The 21117-nt window shown below is 41.9% G+C and overlaps 1 protein-coding gene across 1 annotated transcript in view; it reads left to right on the top strand.

Annotated features, from left to right (window-relative positions):
- The window catches only part of chsy3 (chondroitin sulfate synthase 3), a 173389-nt gene extending 165445 nt beyond the window's left edge, over positions 1 to 7944 (top strand). Inside the window, exon 3 of the mRNA XM_029710472.1 lies at positions 5452 to 7944. Within this exon, the coding sequence (XP_029566332.1) occupies positions 5452 to 7023 (1572 nt within the window). The 3' untranslated portion in view covers positions 7024 to 7944. The remainder of the gene's footprint in view (positions 1 to 5451) is intronic.
- Positions 7945 to 21117: the final 13173 nt, after the last annotated feature.

The following is a 21117-nucleotide window of genomic DNA, read 5'->3' as shown; positions in this document are numbered from 1 at the left end:
AAATGATACGTTTTCATGCCGTTAGGAATATTTAAAGGAATTCGATCTTATGAACTTTACTACTGGCATTGTATTAACAGAGGAGTAATGAAAAAATAGGTTAGAGTGTCGTTGAGGAAACATTGTGCTATGTCCATGTTTTCCTGACAAGCGGTCACAGCATAATTAAGAACATACATACAACATTGAAGTCAACCTCATCAGAATATTATTGCATCCCAAATGACACCCTATCCCCTACATAGTACACTACTTTTGACCAGAGCTCTATGGGTCATGGTCGATAGTAGTGCACTAAATAGGGAATAGGGTGCCATTTGGGACATTGCCTATGTGTGGGCGGCTGAAACCCAACAGGGAACCGCTAGATGAAAGGACCTGGGGAAGTCCTTGAAAGTCAGCAGTATTACCCAGTCGCCTAAAATCCACCTAATTGGAATATCACTGTGGCTTTCTGTAGGATCAGCTGGGTACACCCATTGGGGCATTTGGCTGGGGTGTACACTTGAAAGTTAGAACCAGAAACGGAAAGATCATTATTTGTCTAATAATTGGGGGTCTTGAAGAGAGAAATTGGTGCCTCACGGGAAAGAACAAACTGGTTTCTGGTCTAAGTCTGTCGCTGGTAGTGTATGCATATTACATGGTTAGGGCCAGTAATGTGACAAGGTTAGGGCTGCAGCAGTAATATGACATGGTTAGGGCCAGTAATATGACATGGTTAGGGCTGCAGCAGTAATATGACATGGTTAGGGCTGCAGCAGTAATATGACATGGTTAGGGCCAGTAATATGACATGGTTAGGGCTGCAGCAGTAATATGACATGGTTAGGGCTGCAGCAGTAATATGACATGGTTAGGGCTGCAGCAGTAATATGACATGGTTAGGGCTGCAGCAGTAATATGACATGGTTAGGGCCAGTAATGTGACATGGTTAGGGCCAGTAATATGACATGGTTAGGGCTGCAGCAGTAATATGACATGGTTAGGGCTGCAGCAGTAATATGACATGGTTAGGGCCAGTAATATGACATGGTTAGGGCCAGTAATGTGACATGGTTAGGGCTGCAGCAGTAATATGACATGGTTAGGGCTGCAGCAGTAATATGACATGGTTAGGGCTGCAGCAGTAATATGACATGGTTAGGGCTACAGCAGTAATATGACATGGTTAGGGCCAGTAATGTGACATGGTTAGGGCTACAGCAGTAATATGACATGGTTAGGGCTGCAGCAGTAATATGACATGGTTAGGGCTGCAGCAGTAATATGACATGGTTAGGGCTGCAGCAGTAATGTGACACGGTTAGGGCCAGTAATGTGACATGGTTAGGGCTGCAGCAGTAATATGACATGGTTAGGGCCAGTAATATGACATGGTTAGGGCCAGTAATATGACATGGTTAGGGCTGCAGCAGTAATATGACATGGTTAGGGCTGCAGCAGTAATATGACATGGTTAGGGCCAGTAATGTGACATGGTTAGGGCTGCAGCAGTAATATGACATGGTTAGGGCTGCAGCAGTAATATGACATGGTTAGGGCTGCAGCAGTAATATGACATGGTTAGGGCTGCAGCAGTAATATGACATGGTTAGGGCTGCAGCAGTAATGTGACATGGTTAGGGCCAGTAATATGACATGGTTAGGGCCAGTAATATGACATGGTTAGGGCTGCAGCAGTAATATGACATGGTTAGGGCTGCAGCAGTAATATGACATGGTTAGGGCTGCAGCAGTAATATGACATGGTTAGTGCTGCAGCAGTAATATGACATGGTTAGGGCTGCAGCAGTAATGTGACATGGTTAGGGCCAGTAATATGACATGGTCAGGGCTGCAGCAGTAATATGACATGGTTAGGGCCAGTAATATGACATGGTCAGGGCTGCAGCAGTAATGTGACATGGTTAGGGCCAGTAATATGACATGGTCAGGGCTGCAGCAGTAATGTGACATGGTTAGGGCCAGTAATATGACATGGTCAGGGCTGCAGCAGTAATATGACATGGTTAGGGCTGCAGCAGTAATATGACATGGTTAGGGCTGCAGCAGTAATATGACATGGTCAGGGCTGCAGCAGTAATATGACATGGTTAGGGCTGCAGCAGTAATATGACATGGTTAGGGCCAGTAATGTGACACGGTTAGGGCCAGTAATATTACATGGTTAGGGCTGCAGCAGTTCCATCTGGAGTAGAGTGGTACTGCTCCATCTGGAGTAGAGTGGTACCGCTCCATCTGGAGTAGAGTGGTACCGCTCCATCTGGAGTAGAGTGGTACCCCTCCATCTGGAGTAGAGTGGTACCCCTCCATCTGGAGTAGAGTGGTACCCCTCCATCTGGAGTAGAGTGGTACCGTTCCATCTGGAGTAGTGGTACCGTTCCATCTGGAGGAGCGGTACCGATCCATCTGAAGTAGAGTGGTATTGTTCCATCTGGAGTAGAGTTAGTCTATTCCATCTGGAGTAGAGTTAGTCTGTTCCATCTGGAGGAGAGTTAGTTTGTTCCGTCTGGAGTAGAGAAGTACTGATTCATCAGGAGTAGAGTTAGTTTGTTCCATCTGAAGTAGAGTTAGTCTGTTCCATCTGGAGTAGAGTGGTACAGATCCATCTGGAGTAGAGTTAGTTTGGTCCGTCTGGAGTAGAGAAGTACTGATTCATCAGGAGTAGAGTGCTTCCAGAGTGTTTCCAGCGGCCAGGGCCTAAATGCATGACACGTTTTCCATTTGCTAAATGTTTCTTGTGGGCCCTCACTTCATGTTGCCAAATTGCTTCTCTGTACATTTCTTTCATTCGGGAGCTTAAAACCATTAATTTTCAATTTAAGTGCAGTTACGAAAAGGAAGCTCAGTTACCGTAATGATAGGGAACAGAATCAAGCAGTGCTGCTCGAGGTGCTCCACTTCAGGTGACCCAACATTGGTCGATGTGTTTTATTCTCTGGCTTATTAGTTCTCTTTGAATAACAGAGTGAATATCCAGGAAAACAGGCAGGCTTTATTAGTTATCTTTGACTAACAGAGTGAATATCCAGGAAAACGGTAATATCCGGGTCAAATTGCAGATGGCTGCTAGCTATTCCTTTCAGAAGGTGATAATGTAATAAGAAAATAAAACATTTGGGAAGTCAAGCACTATAGTAGAGTCTTATTTTTTTAGCACATTAAGTTGTTTTGTTTCCTCCATCCCCCCTTGACTTCAAAACAAATATTCTAAAACCAAATGTTATAAACTCCGGAAACCCCTCACTATGTTAATGAAGACACATACCCTATCTCATAATATATATCTATGTTAATGAAGACACATACCCTATCTCATAATATATATCTATTAAAATGAAGACATATACCCTATCTCATAATATATATCTATGTTAATGAAGACATATACCCTAACTTATAATATATATCTATTAAAATGAAGACACATACCCTACCTTATAATATATATCTATGTTAATGAAGACATATACCCTACCTTATAATATATATCTATTAAAATGAAGACATATACCCTATCTCATAATATATATCTATGTTAATGAAGACATATACCCTAACTTATAATATATATCTATGTTAATGAAGACACATACCCTACCTCATAATATATATCGATGTTAATGAAGACATATACCCTACCTCATAATATATATCGATGTTAATGAAGACACATACCCTATCTCATAATATATATCTATGTTAATGAAGACACATACCCTACCTTATAATATATATCTATGTTAATGAAGACACATACCCTATCTCATAATATATATCTATGTTAATGAAGACACATACCCTATCTCATAATATATATCTATGTTAATGAAGACACATACCCTACCTCATAATATATATCTATGTTAATGAAGACACATACCCTACCTTATAATATATATCTATGTTAATGAAGACACATACCCTATCTCATAATATATATCTATGTTAATGAAGACACATACCCTATCTCATAATATATATCTATGTTAATGAAGACACATAACCTACCTTATAATATCTATCTTAACATTTAGTACAGTGCTTTTTCCAATATGGCTAACAATAGATGCTACACAGCACAGGGAATTGAAAACATCGCTGCACCACTCCAAGCAGTACATATTGGATCCAGTGATAGGGTGCAGCAGATATGTAATTATCAGTGGAGTTTAATTAACAGCTCAATTAGTCTGGTCGATGGGGAGGGCAAAGGGTAATAATGGCTCACAGCGGAGCCTCTGTCGGCAAACACTGAATTAGCAAGCGGTGTCCTTGTATACATCAGCTATGATTAAAGAACATTGCAATATAACATGGGCTACATGTCTTACTGCAGTTATTGACTGGAATGTAAAAGATAAAGCATATGGGTAGCAATAAGCTGGTTAGTGTTAAGAGGATCAACATACTGTCCCATCACAACATGTTGTGTAATAGCCTGTAACGTATACATTTTGAATGGATGTGTGGGCATTTCAATGTCATATTCTCTGGACGTTATGTACATCCAAGTCTGTTTATTTTACCTCAAGTTGGGGTAAAAGGGAACCAAGTGTTGAACCAGTCAACATCCGTTCTTCTTTAATATGGATTTTGATTAAACAGTGTCTTGTATAGGTTTTGGAAATGACGAATGTTCATATTATTTTAGGTCTCCGATCTATCGCTTTTTGTGAAGTTGAGTAGGACCGTATTATGTAGTAAACTTTTGTGCTGCCGAGTCATTTGACACGTCAAATAGCTCAATGTATAAATTGGGCTAAGGAGATTGGAAGTGATTACGGGTTCATGATACTGCTCGTCTCTCTTCTCTTTATCTGGCTATAATCTGTCATGGTCCTTCAATACATTTCTACTAACGATTAACTCTGTGTATGCTTTCAAACAATCCCAGTGTTATTCTGTTTAATTAAAATGATTAAGACAAGGGATAAATATCTTAGCGGAGTAATTGGTTTCTCTAAACCAAAATGATCTCCCTATCTTCCCGGCAATTACCATAAAAACGCACAAATAACTGGGCATTTTCTAGAACCTTTTATCACAACGCATGAAAAGGGTAATTGACTGCTTCTTGTAATGAACACTTGTGCTCCATTCCGTCTTTAAGTCATGCTTGTTTTATTGGGAACCTCTCCTGAGCTCGCCTAGTTGGGAAGCTCTACTGAAAGGCTATTATGACCTAGACAATGTGCTGGTTATCAGTATACCAGTTATTAAGCTTTTACAATCCTTACATTAAGCTATGCTTCAAACGAGTATTCAAAGTAGTACACACATTGAGATCCATTAAATTATCCAAACAACACCTGCTTTGTTCCAGGGAATCTGCCTTTAAATAGATCAGAGGATGAGAGTGTGTTCTCCTATTGTATCCATAGACGTCACACTAGACATTCCATTATCGACTGTGCTGACCATGGTGTATTTTGCTCTTTCCACAGATGCAGCAGCTCTTCTACGAGAATTACGAGCACAACAAGAAGGGCTTCATCCAGGAGCTCCACAGCAGCAAGATCCACAATGCCATCACACTCCATCCCAACAAGAGGCCTGCCTACCAGTACCGGCTACACGGCTACATGCTGAGCCGCGACATCTCCCGGCTACGCTACCGCACCATCCTCCTGCACCGCGAGGGCCTGGCCATGAGCCGGCTCAGCAATACAGAGGTGCAGTGGGAGGATCAACAGCTGGGAGCGCCACCTTCCTACACGCGCTACCAGCCCGCTGAAAGAGGGGACGTCATCGAGTGGGACTTCCTCACTGGCCGACATCTATACTCAACGGGGGAGAACCAGATGCCCCGGCAGGGCCTCGGGAGCCTGCTTCGGGCTGCCCTGGAAGACACGGTGCTTCAGGTCATGGAGATGATCAATGAGAACTCCAAAGCCCGTGGGCGTGTTATCGACTTCAAGGAGATCAAGTATGGCTACCGCAGGGTGGACCCCATGCACGGGGCTGAGTACATTCTGGACCTACTCCTTCTGTACAAGAAACACAAAGGGCGCAAAGTGACAGTACCTGTTAGGAGGCATGCGTACCTGCAGCAGTCCTTCAGTAGGCCTTTCTTCAGTGAGTCTGAGGAATTGGATGTTGTTAAGCTGGTGGAGGCCATCAACACTGAGTCGCAGTCGTTCTCTTTCCTCTCCAACTCCCTCAAGATATTCTCGCCTTTCCAGTTCTCTGAGTCGACCAGGGAGATGCGCGAACGCAGCCAGAGAAAGGTCAACATCCTGGTCCCGCTGACAGGCAGGTACGACATCTTTCTCCGCTTCATGGAGAACTTTGAGAAGATCTGCCTGATCCCCAAACAGAACGTCAAGCTGGCCATTATATTGGTGGACAACGACAGCAACCAGGACAGGGAGAAGCACTTGGACTTAATCAAGGAGTACAGCAACAAGTATCCCAAAGCAGACCTGTCTGTCATCCCCATGACTGGTGACTTCTCCCGGGGGCTGGCTCTGGAGTTGGGCTCCTCGCAACTTGACAATGGCACACTGCTGTTCTTCTGTGACGTGGACCTAGTCTTTAACGGGGACGCCCTGCAGCGGTGCAGGCACAACACCATCCAAAGGAGACAGGCTTACTATCCCGTTGTCTTTAGTCAGTACGATCCTAAAATTGTCTACGCCGGCAACACCCCTGACGATAGCAGCTTTGTGTTCACCAAGAAAAGTGGCTTCTGGAGGGATTACGGCTTTGGAATCACCTGCATATTTAAAAGTGACTTGCAAAAAGCCGGCGGTTTTGATACGTCGATCCAAGGCTGGGGGTTGGAAGATGTAGACCTGTTCACAAAAGTGATTAACTCCGGTTTAAATGTGTTCCGCAGCCAGGAACCAGGAATCGTCCACATTTATCACCCTGTTCAGTGCGACACTAGCCTTGAGCCCAAGCAGTACAAAATGTGCCTAGGGTCTAAGGCAAGTACTTATGCATCTTCGATGCAGTTAGCCGAGCTGTGGCTGGAGAAACACTTAGGGGTAGGCTACAACAGAACTTCCACCTGACATTCCTGCTCTCCGTGGCTCCTCAATGGAGGTTACCTCAGTTCTGCATGAGTGCAGACAGCAATGGACTGTGCGTACTTCTATGTGAGAGAGAAAAAGAGAACAAACTGCAGAGAGAGAGAGAGAGAGAGAGAGAGAGAGAGTTCAAGGGTACGCTCAATTATCTTTGGTGCAATTTGTTGTGTTCCTCTGGTGATTTGTTTCGTCAATTCTCTACAGCGTCTTCCAAAGGACATTGTAATGCCTTTACTCACGGCTTGTTGGGAACTCTGATGTGGTTTGTTTTGTTCCTATTTCCGTTGTTATCATGCGATTCACATGTATGCCTCAGGACCACATCTTTTCATCACCTGGCCATCTCCAATGAATGTGTTCTTAGCAGCCTTCCGTTGGATTAGTTGCACAGAGCGCCCCTCGCCTACTGTGAAAAGGACACTGACAACATCACCAGAGAACAAAAAGCAGTAATAATGTTGATGATAATAATACTGAAACAATGACAATAATGCTAATAATAAATGTACTGAAAGTACCACAAATGTGCTTTAAAGCTCCCAGATGGGAAACAGACTGTAAACTAGAGTTTTCTAATTCATACAAAGAACCGAAAGTACTTCATCCGCAGTATTTTTTAAAGAAGCGTGTGAATAATTTTGATGATTGTATCTTTATTTTCTAGTCAAAATATTTACATGGATTTCAGGTACTGGATACCGTCCAACATTCGCTGTGTTCTTAATCTCATTGCAAAGGCCCACATTCTGTCATTGTGTCTGATATGTGACCATGCTTCAATGAACAAAAAGGCATCTTGTCGCCATTACTTTAGCTTTGTGGCTTAGAAGTCGTTCAGTTTGCTGGCAAGAACAACTAAGGTATATTAAAATGGGTTATTTATAATAAAACAAATGTTGAAATGCATACTTTTCATATCTGTGCTTATTCTAACTTATAACACTGCATTTAAACCAACAATTGATTTAATAAGTGTGTATATACATCAAATATGCGTACAAATTATTATATGAATAACAGGCAAATTACAGATACAGTATAGTGAAATATAAATATCAAATTGCAGTACTCATCACAAATTCAGCTGTGTATATTTGACCAAAAAATGATATTTTAGTATTTATTGTGTTCATTAGTCCACTGTTGATAAAGTCCCAATGGATTGTGCATGTCAGCGGAACCATTTGAATGATAGAGCACTTTCAGTAAAAGTCTTAAGTGTGGTGAAGATGCGATTTCAATCATTATGATGCAATTTGTATTACCATAACACTTTTGGATTTGAATTGAAAATGCTCTATCTTTTTGGGACCATATATCATCAGTAGACTAATGAACAAAATACTGAACAATGTTTTTTTTTAAATAAAATATCCTGTACCACTATTTTATTCATTAATTCCAATAATAACTTGTTTGAAAGTAAACAGACCTCAAACACTGCCTTCAAACAGCTCAAATAGCTTCCCTAATTTATTAATCATGTGCAGTCCTCATCCATCGACGTTATTGATCATTTACTTGTCTATTCCATGCACACCACAAATCAACAACAATCTAACAGTTCCTTTCCGGGATCAATTTTCAACATGGATTTCATATCATCTCCAGTTATACAATTATATGGAGGAGGAAAAGTTGTAAGTAATGGCTCAGATGACTGTTAGCCACTGAGCACAAACTGGTTGAATAAACGCTGTTTCGATGTATTTTGTCAACGTATTGTGACGTAGAATCTACGTGGAAAATACATTGGATTTGAATGATCAACATAAGGTGTTGTTTTGAGGGGGACATTTCAACCACAGGATTATGTCATCATGCTGACCAATTTTCAACATAAACAAACCTTGTATAAAATAAGTTGGATTTTTACCTTTGAAACAATGTCAGATCTTTAACGAGTATATACACTACCAGAAAAAAAAACTATAAGCTGGGCCGCACCTCCTACTGGAGAGCTGATCTATCTACAGCTATCCCTTTGGTCTCCCATCTAGGGTTTTAATCAAACCCAGCCCTGCTTAGCTATGATATTAGTCACTGACAATTACCAATGTGCTATCGTAAGAATGATTGTTAAGAAAAGGATTCACTGTTGCTATCGAAGTCATTCCAAAAGGTAGGTTTAACAGAGCAAATACAATTTAACCATATTTTACAAGTCATATATCATCAATATTTAGGCCTATATAGCATTTGGAAAGTCATCAACAGCTATTGTTTCAGTTCAACCCAGGGTTAAACTAAAAATAGACAATACATATATTGCCAAGGGTTTCAAGCTTTGGTAGATTTCAAATGTAATCTTCAAGTTAATAATTCATATGTTGCATTCACGTCTCCATCTCAAACCAAAAATGATTTAAAGTGCATTTAAAGTTTGATTTTATTTAGTCCTATTCTTTTACTTGGAGGTTTGGTTGAGATGGAGACGTGAATCCAATATATAAATTATTAATTTGTAGACAGACTCGATATTGAATTGTGTTTTGATTGTCAACGCAACCGAATATCAACATTTGAAGTTGATATACAGTACCAGTCAAAAGTTTGGACACCTACTAATTCCAGGGTTTTTCTTTATTTGTACTATTTTCTACATTGTAGAATAATAGTGAAGACATCACAACTACCATTTATCATTATTCTAAATAACAAGTAGCATTATCTTTCTCCTTCTTTGTCCAACTTCCTTTTTCTAAAAATGCACATAGCCAAAGGTAGTTATTTAAATGATCTTGATATTCTCCTCCAAATTTATAAATAAATAAAGGCTTTAAGTCCATCCCAGAAACCAAGAATTAGGTGAGTTTCAGCAGTTACACTACATACACTAGCTCTAGTATCAAGGTATCCATGCTGTTCCCAGGGCTGGCCTGTAGAAAGGGTTAGTTGACCTGTATAAAGGGCTAGTTGGCCTGTATAAAGGGTTAGTTGGCCTGTATAAAGGGTTAGTTGGCCTGTATAAAGGGTTAGTTGGCCTGTATAAAGGGTTAGTTGGCCTGTATAAAAGGTTAGTTGGCCTGTATAAAGGGTTAGTTGGCCTGTATAAAGGGTTAGTTGGCCTGTATAAAGGGTTAGTTGGCCTGTATAAAGGGTTAGTTGGCCTGTATAAAGGGTTAGTTGGCCTGTATAAAGGGTTAGTTGGCCTGTATAAAGTGTTAGTTGGCCTGTAGAAAGGGTTAGTTGGCCTGTATAAAGGGTTAGTTGGCCTGTATAAAAGGGTTAGTTGGCCTGTATAAAGGGTTAGTTGGCCTGTATAAAGGGTTAGTTGGCCTGTATAAAGGGTTAGTTGGCCTGTATAAAGGGTTAGTTGGCCTGTATAAAGGGTTAGTTGGCCTGTATAAAGGGTTAGTTGGCCTGTATAAAGGGTTAGTTTGGCCTGTATAAAGGGTTAGTTGGCCTGTATAAAGGGTTAGTTGGCCTGTATAAAGGGTTAGTTGGCCTGTATAAAGGGTTAGTTGGCCTGTATAAAGGGTTAGTTGGCCTGTATAAAGGGTTAGTTGGCCTGTATAAAGGGTTAGTTGGTCTGTATAAAGGGTTAGTTGGTCTGTATAAAGGGCTAGTTGGCCTGTATAAAGGGTTAGTTGGCCTGTATAAAGGGTTAGTTGGCCTGTATAAAGGGTTAGTTGGCCTGTATAAAGGGTTAGTTGGCCTGTATAAAGGGTTAGTTGACCTGTATAAAGGGCTAGTTGGCCTGTATAAAGGGTTAGTTGGCCTGTAGAAAGGGCTAGTTGGCCTGTATAAAGGGTTAGTTGGTCTGTATAAAGGGTTAGTTGGCCTGTATAAAGGGTTAGTTGGCCTGTATAAAGGGTTAGTTGGCCTGTATAAAGGGTTAGTTGGCCTGTATAAAGGGTTAGTTGGCCTGTATAAAGGGTTAGTTGGCCTGTATAAAGGGTTAGTTGACCTGTATAAAGGGTTAGTTGACCTGTATAAAGGGTTAGTTGGCCTGTATAAGGGTTAGTTGGCCTGTATAAAGGGTTAGTTGGCCTGTATAAAGGGTTAGTTGCCTGTATAAAGGGCTATTTGGCCTGTATAAAGGGTTAGTTGGCCTGTAATAAAGGGTTAGTTGGCCTGTATAAAGGGTTTAGTTGGCCTGTATAAAGGGGTTAGTTGGCCTGTATAAAGGGTTAGTTGGCCTGTATAAAGGGTTAGTTGGCCTGTATAAAGGGTTAGTTGGGCCTGTATAAAGGGTAGTTGGTCTGTATAAAGGGTTAGTTGGCCTGTATAAAGGGTTAGGTTGGCCTGTAGGATAAAGGCTAGTGGGCCTTATAAAGGGTTAGTTGGCCTGTATAAAGGGTTAGTTGGGCCTGTATAAAGGGTTAGTTGGCCTGTATAAAGGGGTTAGTTGGCCTGTAAAGGGTAGTTGGCCTGTATAAAGGGTTAGTTTGACCTGTAATAAAGGGTTTAGTTGGCCTGTATAAAGGGTTAGTTGGTCTGTTATAAGGGTTAGTTGGCCTGTATAAAGGGTTAGTTGGCCTGTATAAAGGGCTTAGTTGGCCTGTATAAAGGGTTAGTTGGCTGTAATAAAGGGTTAGTTGGCCTGTTAGAAAGGGTTAGTTGGCCTGTATAAAGGTTAGTTGGCCTGTATAAAGGGTTAGTTGGCCTGTATAAAGGGTTAGTTGGCCTGTATAAAGGGTTAGTTGGCCTGTATAAAGGGTTAGTTGGCCTGTATAAAGGGCTAGTTGGCCTGTATAAAGGGTTAGTTGGCCTGTATAAAGGGCTAGTTGGCCTGTATAAAGGGTTAGTTGGCCTGTATAAAGGGGTAGTTGGCCTGTATAAAGGGTTAGTTGGCCTGTATAAAGGGTTAGTTGGCCTGTATAAAGGGTTAGTTGGCCTGTATAAAGGGTTAGTTGGCCTGTATAAAGGGCTAGTTGGCCTGTATAAAGGGTTAGTTGGCCTGTATAAAGGGTTGGCCTGTATAAAGGGCTAGTTGGCCTGTATAAAGGGTTAGTTGGCCTGTATAAAGGGTTAGTTGGCCTGTATAAAGGGCTAGTTGGCCTGTATAAAGGGTTAGTTGGCCTGTATAAAGGGCTAGTTGACCTGTATAAAGGGTTAGTTGGCCTGTATAAAGGGTTAGTTGGCCTGTATAAAGGGTTAGTTTGGCCTGTATAAAGGGTTAGTTGGCCTGTATAAAGGGTTAGTTGGCCTGTATAAAAGGGTTAGTTGGCCTGTATAAAGGGTTAGTTGCCTGTAATAAAGGGTTAGTTGGCCTGTATAAAGGGTTAGTTGGCCTGTATAAAGGGTTAGTGGACCTGTATAAAGGGTTAGTTGGCCTGTATAAAGGTTAGTTGGCCTGTAATAAAGGGTTAGTTGGCCTGTATAAGGGTTAGTTGGCCTGTATAAGGGTTAGTTGGCCTGTATAAAGGGTTAGTTGGCCTGTATAAAGGGTAGTTGCCTGTATAAAGGTTAGTTGGCCTGTATAAAGGTTAGTTGGCCTGTATAAAGGGTTGTGGGACCTGTATAAAGGGTTAGTGGCCTGTTATAAAGGGTTAGTTTGCCTGTAATAATGGGGAGTTGGCCTGTATAAAGGGTTAGTTGCCTGTATAAAGGGCTAGTTGGCCTGTATAAAGGTTAGTTGGCCTGTATAAAGGGTTAGTTGGCCTGTATAAGGGTTAGTTGGCCTTATAAAGGGTTAGTTGGCCGTATAAAGGGTTAGTTTGGCCTGTATAAAGGGTTAGTTGGCCTGTATATAAAGGGTTAGTTGGCCTGTATAAAGGGTTAGTTGGCCTGTATAAAGGGTTAGTTGGCCTGTATAAAGGGTTAGTTGGCCTGTATAAAAGGGTTAGTTGGCCTGTATAAAGGGTTAGTTGGCCTGTATAAAGGTTATTGGCCTGTATAAAGGGTTAGTTGGCGTATAAAGGGTTAGTTGGCCTGTATAAAGGGTTAGTTGGCCTGTATAAAGGGTTAGTTGGCCTGTATAAAGGGTTAGTTGGCCTGTATAAAGGGTTAGTTGGCCTGTATAAAGGGTTAGTTGGCCTGTATAAAGGGTTAGTTGGCCTGTATAAAGGGTTAGTTGGCCTGTATAAAGGGTTAGTTGACCTGTATAAAGGGTTAGTTGGCCTGTATAAAGGGTTAGTTGGCCTGTATAAAGGGTTAGTTGGCCTGTATAAAGGGTTAGTTGGCCTGTATAAAGGGTTAGTTGGCCTGTATAAAGGGTTAGTTGGCCTGTAGAAAGGGCTAGTTGACCTGTATAAAGGGTTAGTTGGTCTGTATAAAGGGTTAGTTGGCCTGTATAAAGGGTTAGTTGGCCTGTATAAAGGGCTAGTTGGCCTGTATAAAGGGTTAGTTGGCCTGTATAAAGGGTTAGTTGGCCTGTATAAAGGGTTAGTTGACCTGTATAAAGGGTTAGTTGGCCTGTATAAAGGGTTAGTTGGCCTGTATAAAGGGTTAGTTGACCTGTATAAAGGGCTAGTTGGCCTGTATAAAGGGTTAGTTGGCCTGTATAAAGGGTTAGTTGACCTGTATAAAGGGCTAGTTGGCCTGTATAAAGGGTTAGTTGGTCTGTATAAAGGGTTAGTTGGCCTGTATAAAGGGTTAGTTGGCCTGTATAAAGGGTTAGTTGACCTGTATAAAGGGTTAGTTGGCCTGTATAAAGGGTTAGTTGGCCTGTATAAAGGGTTAGTTGGCCTGTATAAAGGGTTAGTTGGCCTGTATAAAGGGTTAGTTGGCCTGTATAAAGGGTTAGTTGGCCTGTATAAAGGGTTAGTTGACCTGTATAAAGGGCTAGTTGGCCTGTATAAAGGGTTAGTTGGTCTGTATAAAGGGTTAGTTGGCCTGTATAAAGGGTTAGTTGGCCTGTATAAAGGGTTAGTTGGCCTGTATAAAGGGTTAGTTGGCCTGTATAAAGGGCTAGTTGGCCTGTATAAAGGGTTAGTTGGCCTGTATAAAGGGCTAGTTGACCTGTATAAAGGGTTAGTTGACCTGTATAAAGGGTTAGTTGACCTGTATAAAGGGCTAGTTGACCTGTATAAAGGGTTAGTTGGTCTGTATAAAGGGTTAGTTGGCCTGTATAAAGGGTTAGTTGGCCTGTATAAAGGGTTAGTTGGCCTGTATAAAGGGTTAGTTGGCCTGTATAAAGGGTTAGTTGGCCTGTATAAAGGGTTAGTTGGCCTGTATAAAGGGTTAGTTGGCCTGTATAAAGGGTTAGTTGGCCTGTATAAAGGGTTAGTTGGCCTGTATAAAGGGTTAGTTGGTCTGTATAAAGGGTTAGTTGGCCTGTATAAAAGGTTAGTTGGCCTGTATAAAGGGTTAGTTGGCCTGTATAAAGGGTTAGTTGGCCTGTATAAAGGGTTAGTTGGCCTGTATAAAGGGTTAGTTGTTTTAAAGGGGTTAGTTGGCCTGTATAAAGGGTTAGTTGGTCCTGTATAAGGGTAGTGGGAAGGCGTGGCTATAAAGGGCTAGTTGGCCTGTATAAGGGTTTTAGTTGACGTATAAAGGGTTAGTTGCCTGTAATAAAGGGTTAGCTCTGGTCCTGTTTCACTGAATAAGGGTTAGTTTGGCCTGTTATAAAGGGGTTAGTTGGCCTGTCTATAAAGGCTTAGTGGCCTGTATTAAAGGGTTAGTTGGCACTGTATAAAGGGGTTAGTTGGCCTGTATAAGGGTTAGTTTGGCCTGTATAAGGGTTAGTTGGCCTGTTTATAAAGGGTTAGTTGGCCTGTATAAAGGGTTAGGTTGTTCCTGTATTATAAGGGTTAGTTGGCCTGTATAAAGGGTTAGTTGGCCTGTATTTAAAGGGTAGTTGCCTGTATAAAGGGTTTTAGTTGGACCTGTTATTAAAGGGCTTAGTTGGCCTGTATTAAGGGTTCGTTGTGCTCGTATAAAGGGTTAGTTGGCCTGTATAAAGGGTTAGTTGGCCTGTATAAAGGGTTAGTGGCCTGTATAAGGGTTAGTTGGCCTGTATAAAGGGTTAGTTGGCCTGTAATAAAGGGTTAGTTGGCCTGTATAAAGGGTTAGTTGGCCTGTATAAAGGGTTAGTTGGCCTGTATAAAGGGTTAGTTGGCCTGTATAAAGGGTTAGTTGGCCTGTATAAAGGGTTAGTTGACCTGTATAAAGGGTTAGTTGGCCTGTATAAAGGGTTAGTTGGCCTGTATAAAGGGTTAGTTGACCTGTATAAAGGGTTAGTTGGTCTGTATAAAGGGTTAGTTGGCCTGTATAAAGGGTTAGTTGGCCTGTATAAAGGGTTAGTTGGCCTCTATAAAGGGTTAGTTGGCCTGTATAAAGGGTTAGTTGGCCTGTATAAAGGGCTAGTTGGCCTGTATAAAGGGTTAGTTGGCCTGTATAAAGGGTTAGTTGGCCTGTATAAAGGGTTAGTTGACCTGTATAAAGGGTTAGTTGGCCTGTATAAAGGGTTAGTTGGCCTGTATAAAGGGTTAGTTGGCCTGTATAAAGGGTTAGTTGACCTGTATAAAGGGTTAGTTGGCCTGTATAAAGGGTTAGTTGGCCTGTATAAAGGGTTAGTTGGCCTGTATAAAGGGTTAGTTGGCCTGTATAAAGGGTTAGTTGGCCTGTATAAAGGGTTAGTTGGTCTGTATAAAGGGTTAGTTGGCCTGTATAAAGGGTTAGTTGGCCTGTATAAAGGGCTAGTTGGCCTGTATAAAGGGCTAGTTGGCCTGTATAAAGGGTTAGTTGGCCTGTATAAAGGGTTAGTTGGTCTGTATAAAGGGTTAGTTGACCTGTATAAAGGGTTAGTTGGTCTGTATAAAGGGTTAGTTGGCCTCTATAAAGGGTTAGTTGGCCTGTATAAAGGGTTAGTTGGCCTGTATAAAGGGTTAGTTGACCTGTATAAAGGGTTAGTTGGCCTGTATAAAGGGTTAGTTGGCCTGTATAAAGGGTTAGTTGGTCTGTATAAAGGGTTAGTTGGCCTGTATAAAGGGTTAGTTGGCCTGTATAAAGGGTTAGTTGGCCTGTATAAAGGGTTAGTTGGCCTGTATAAAAGGTTAGTTGGCCTGTATAAAGGGTTAGTTGGCCTGTATAAAGGGTTAGTTGGCCTGTATAAAGGGTTAGTTGGCCTGTATAAAGGCCTGTATAAAGGGTTAGTTGGCCTGTATAAAGGGTTAGTTGGCCTGTATAAAGGGGTAGTTGGCCTGTATAAAGGGTTAGTTGGCCTGTATAAAGGGTTAGTTGGCCTGTATAAAGGGTTAGTTGGCCTGTATAAAGGGTTAGTTGGCCTGTATAAAGGGTTAGTTGGCCCTGTATAAAGGGTTAGTTGGCCTGTTATAAAGGGTTAGTTGGCCTGTATAAAGGGTAGTTGGCCTGTATAAAGGGTAGTTGGCCTGTATAAAGGGTTAGTTGGCCTGTATAAAGGGTTAGTTGGCCTGTATAAAGGGTTAGTTGGCCTGTATAAAGGGTTAGTTGGCCTGTATAAAGGGTTAGTTGGCCTGTATAAAGGGTTAGTTGGCCTGTATAAAGGGTTAGTTGGCCTGTATAAAAGGGTTAGTTGGCCTGTATAAGGGTTAGTTGGCCTGTATAAAGGGTTAGTTGACCTGTATAAAGGGTTAGTTGGCCTGTATAAAGGGTTAGTTGCTGTATAAAGGGTTAGTTGGCCTGTATAAAGGGTTGAGTTGGCCTGTATAAAGGGTTAGTTGGCCTGTATAAAGGGTTAGTTGTGCTGTATAAAGGGCTAGTTGGCCTGTATAAAGGGTTAGTTGGCCTGTATAAAGGGTTAGTTGGCCTGTATAAGGGTTAGTTGGCCTGTATAAAGGGCTAGTTGGCCTGTATAAAGGGTTAGTTGGCCTGTATAAAGGGTTAGTTGGCCTGTATAAAGGGTTAGTTGGCCTGTATAAAGGGTTAGTTGGCCTGTATAAAGGGTTAGTTGGCCTGTATAAAGGGTTAGTTGGCCTGTATAAAGGGTTAGTTGGTCTGTATAAAGGGTTAGTTGGCCTGTATAAAGGGTTAGTTGGCCTGTATAAAGGGCTAGTTGGCCTGTATAAAGGGTTAGTTGACCTGTATAAAGGGTTAGTTGGCCTGTATAAAGGGTTAGTTGGTCTGTATAAAGGGTTAGTTGGCCTGTATAAAGGGTTAGTTGGCCTGTATAAAGGGCTAGTTGGCCTGTATAAAGGGTTAGTTGACCTGTATAAAGGGTTAGTTGGCCTGTATAAAGGGTTAGTTGGCCCTGTATAAAGGGTTAGTTGGCCTGTATAAAGGGTTAGTTGGCCTGTATAAAGGGTTAGGTGGCTGTATAAAGGGTTAGTTGGCCTGTATAAAGGGTTAGTTGGCCTGTATAAAGGGCTAGTTGGCCTTATAAAAGGTTAGTTGGCCTGTATAAAGGGCTAGTTGGCCTGTATAAAGGGTTAGTTGGCCTGTATAAAGGTTAGTTGGCCTGTATAAAGGGTTAGTTGGCCTGTATAAAGGGTTAGTTGGCCTGTATTAAAGGGTTAGTTGGCCTGTTAAAAGGGTTAGTTGGCCTGTAAAGGGTAGTTGGCCTGTATAAAGGGTTAGTTGGCCTGTATAAAGGGTTAGTTGGCCTGTATAAAGGGCTAGTTGGCCGTATAAAGGGTTAGTTGGCCTGTATAAAGGGCTAGTTGACCTGTATAAAGGGTTAGTTGGCCTGTATAAAGGGGTTAGTTGGCCTGTATAAAGGGTTAGTTGGCCTGTATAAAGGGTTAGTTGGCCTGTATAAAGGGTTAGTTGGCCTGTATAAAGGGTTAGTTGGCCTGTATAAAAGGGTTAGTTGGCCTGTATAAAGGGTTAGGTTGGCCTGTATAAAGGGTTAGTTGGCCTGTATAAAGGGTTAGTTGGCCTGTATAAAGGGTTAGTTGGCCTGTTAAGGGGTTAGTTGGGCCCTGTATAGGAAGGGTTAGTTGGCCTGTATAAAGGGTTAGTTGGCCTGTATAAAGGGTTAGTTGGCCTGTATAAAGGGTTAGTTGGCCTGTATAAAGGGTTAGTTGCCCTGTATTAAAGGGTTAGTTGGCCTGTATAAAGGGTTAGTTGGCCTGTATAAAGGGTTAGTTGGCCTGTATAAAGGGCTAGTTGGCCTGTTATAAAGGTTAGTTGGGCCTGTATAAAGGGTTAGTTGGCCTGTATAAAGGTTAGTGGCCTGTATAAAAGGGTTTAGTTGGCCTGTATAAAGGGTTAGTTGCTGTATAAAGGGTTAGTTGGCCTGTATAAAGGGTTAGTTGGCCTGTATAAGGGTTAGTTGGCCTGTATAAAGGGTTAGTTGGCCTGTATAAGGGTTAGTTGGCCTGTATAAAGGGTTAGTTGGGCCTGTATAAAGGTTAGTTGGCCTGTATAAAGGGTTAGTTGCCTGTATAAAGGGTTAGTTGGCCTGTATAAGGGTAGTTGGCCTGTATAAAGGGTTAGTTGGCCTGTATAAAGGGTTTAGTTGGCCTGTATAAAGGGTTAGTTGGCCTGTATAAGGGTTAGTTGGCCTGTATAAGGGTTAGTTGGCCTGTATAAAGGGTTAGTTGACCTGTATACGGGTTAGTTGGCCTGTATAAAGGGCTAGTTGGTCTGTAAAGGGTTAGTTGGCCTGTATAAAGGGTTAGTTGGCCTGTATAAAGGGTTAGTTGGCCTGTATAAAGGGTTAGTTGGCCTGTATAAAGGGTTAGTTGGCCTGTATAAAGGGTTAGTTGGCCTGTATAAAGGGTTAGTTGGCCTGTATAAAGGGTTAGTTGGCCTGTATAAAGGGTTTGTCTGTATAAAGGGTTAGTTGGCCTGTATAAAGGGTTAGTTGGCCTGATAAAGGGTTAGTTGGCCTGTATAAAGGGTTAGTGACCTGTATAAAGGGTTAGTTGGCTGTATAAAGGGTTAGTTGGCCTGTATAAAGGGTTAGTTGGCCTGTATAAAGGGTTAGTTGGCCTGTATAAAGGGTTAGTTGGCCTGTATAAAGGGTTAGTTGGCCTGTAGAAAGGGCTAGTTGACCTGTATAAAGGGTTAGTTGGTCTGTATAAAGGGTTAGTTGGCCTGTATAAAGGGTTAGTTGGCCTGTATAAAGGGCTAGTTGGCCTGTATAGGGTTAGTTGGCTGTATAAAGGGTTAGTTGGCCTGTATAAAGGGTTAGTTGACTGTATAAAGGGTTAGTTGGCCTGTATAAAGGGTTAGTTGGCCTGTATAAAGGGTTAGTTGACCTGTATAAAGGGCTAGTTGGCCTGTATAAGGGGTTAGTTGGCCTGTATAAAGGGTTAGTTGACCTGTATAAAGGGTAGTTGGCCTGTATAAAGGGTTAGTGGTCTGTATAAGGGTTAGTTGGCTGTATAAAGGGTTAGTTGGCCTGTATAAAGGGTTAGTTGACCTGTATAAAGGGTTAGTTGGCCTGTATAAAGGGTTAGTTGGCCTGTAAAGGGTTAGTTGGCCTGTATAAAGGGTTAGTTGCCTGTATAAAGGGTTAGTTGGCCTGTTAGTTGGACTGTATAAGGGTTAGTTGGCCTGTATAAAGGGTTAGTTGGCCTGTATAAAGGGTTAGTTGACCTTTATAAGGGTTAGTTGGCCTGTTATAAAGGGCTTAGTTGGTCCTGTATAAAGGGTTAGTTGGCCTGTATAAAGGGTTAGTTGGCCTGTATAAAGGGTTAGTTGGCCGTATAAAGGGTTAGTGGCCTGTATAAAGGGTAGTTGGCTGTATAAGGCTAGTGGCCTGTATAAAGGGTTAGTTGGCCTGTATAAAGGGCTTAGTTGACCTGTATAAAGGGTTAGTTGACCTGTATAAAGGGTTAGTTGACCTGTATAAAGGGTAGTTGACCTGTATAAAGGGTTAGTTGGCCTGTATAAAGGGTTTAGTTGGCCTGTATAAAGGGTTAGTTGGCCTGTATAAAGGGTTAGGTTGGCCTGTATAAAGGGTTAGTTGGCCTGTATAAAGGGTTAGTTGGCCTGTATAAAGGGTTAGTTGGCCTGTATAAAGGGTTAGTTGGCCTGTATAAAGGGTTAGTTGGCCTGTATAAAGGGTTAGTTGGCCTGTATAAAGGGTTAGTGGCCTGTATAAAGGGTTAGTTGGCCTGTATAAAGGGTTAGTTGGCCTGTGATAAAGGGTAGTGCCTGTATAAAGGGTTAGTTGGCCTGTATAAAGGGTGTAGTTGGCCTGTAAAGGGTTAGTTGGCCTGTATAAAGGGTAGTTGGCCTGTATAAAGGGTTAGTGGCCTGTATAAAGGGTTAGTTGGCCTGTATAAAGGGTAGTTGCATGTATAAAGGGGTTAGTTGGCCTGTATAAAGGGCTAGTGGTCCTTGTATAACGGGTTAGTTGGCTGTATAAAGGGTTAGTTGGCCTGTATAAAGGGTTTAGTTGGCCTGTATAAAGGGTATTAGTTGCCTGTATAAAGGGTTAGTTGGCCTGTATAAAGGGTTAGTTGGCCTGTCTAAAGGGTTAGTGCCTGTATAAAGGGTTAGTGGCCTGTATAAAGGGTTAGTTGGCCTGTATAAAGGGTTAGTTGGCCTGTATAAAGGGTTAGTTGGCCTGTATAAAGGGTTAGTTGGCCTGTATAAAGGGTTAGTTGGCCTGTATAAAGGGGTTAGTTGGCCTGTTATAAAGGGTTAGTGGCTGTATAAAGGGTTAGTTGGCCTGTATAAGGGTAGTGGCCTGTAGTTGGCCTGTATAAAGGGTTAGTTGGCCTGTATAAAGGGTTAGTTGGCCTGTATAAAGGGTTAGTTGGCCTGTATAAAGGGTTAGTTGGCCGTATAAAGGGTTAGTTGGCCTGTATAAGGGTTAGTTGGCCTGTATAAAGGGTTAGTTGACCTGTATAAAGGGTTAGTTGGCCTGTATAAAGGGTAGTTGGCCTGTATAAAGGGTTAGTTGACCTGTAAAGGGTTAGTTGGTCTGTAAAGGGTTAGTTGGCCTGTATAAGGGTTAGTTGGCCTGTATAAAGGGTTAGTTGGCTCTTATAAAGGGTTAGTTGGCCTGTAAAAGGGTTGTTGGCCTGTATAAAGGGCTAGTTGGCCTGTATAAAGGGTTAGTTGGCCTGTATAAAGGGTTAGTTGGCCTGTATAAAGGGTTAGTTGGCCTGTATAAAGGGTTAGTTGGCCTGTATAAAGGGTTAGTTGGCCTGTATAAAGGGTTAGTTGGCCTGTATAAAGGGTTAGTTGACCTGTATAAAGGGTTAGTTAGGCCTGTATAAAGGGTTAGTAGTGGCCTGTATAAAGGGTTAGTTG

This window comes from Salmo trutta, chromosome 23 (assembly GCF_901001165.1).
Source record: "Salmo trutta chromosome 23, fSalTru1.1, whole genome shotgun sequence".
In the NCBI taxonomy this organism is placed as follows: domain Eukaryota; kingdom Metazoa; phylum Chordata; class Actinopteri; order Salmoniformes; family Salmonidae; genus Salmo; species Salmo trutta.
This window is presented reverse-complemented; position numbering and strand designations above follow the sequence as displayed.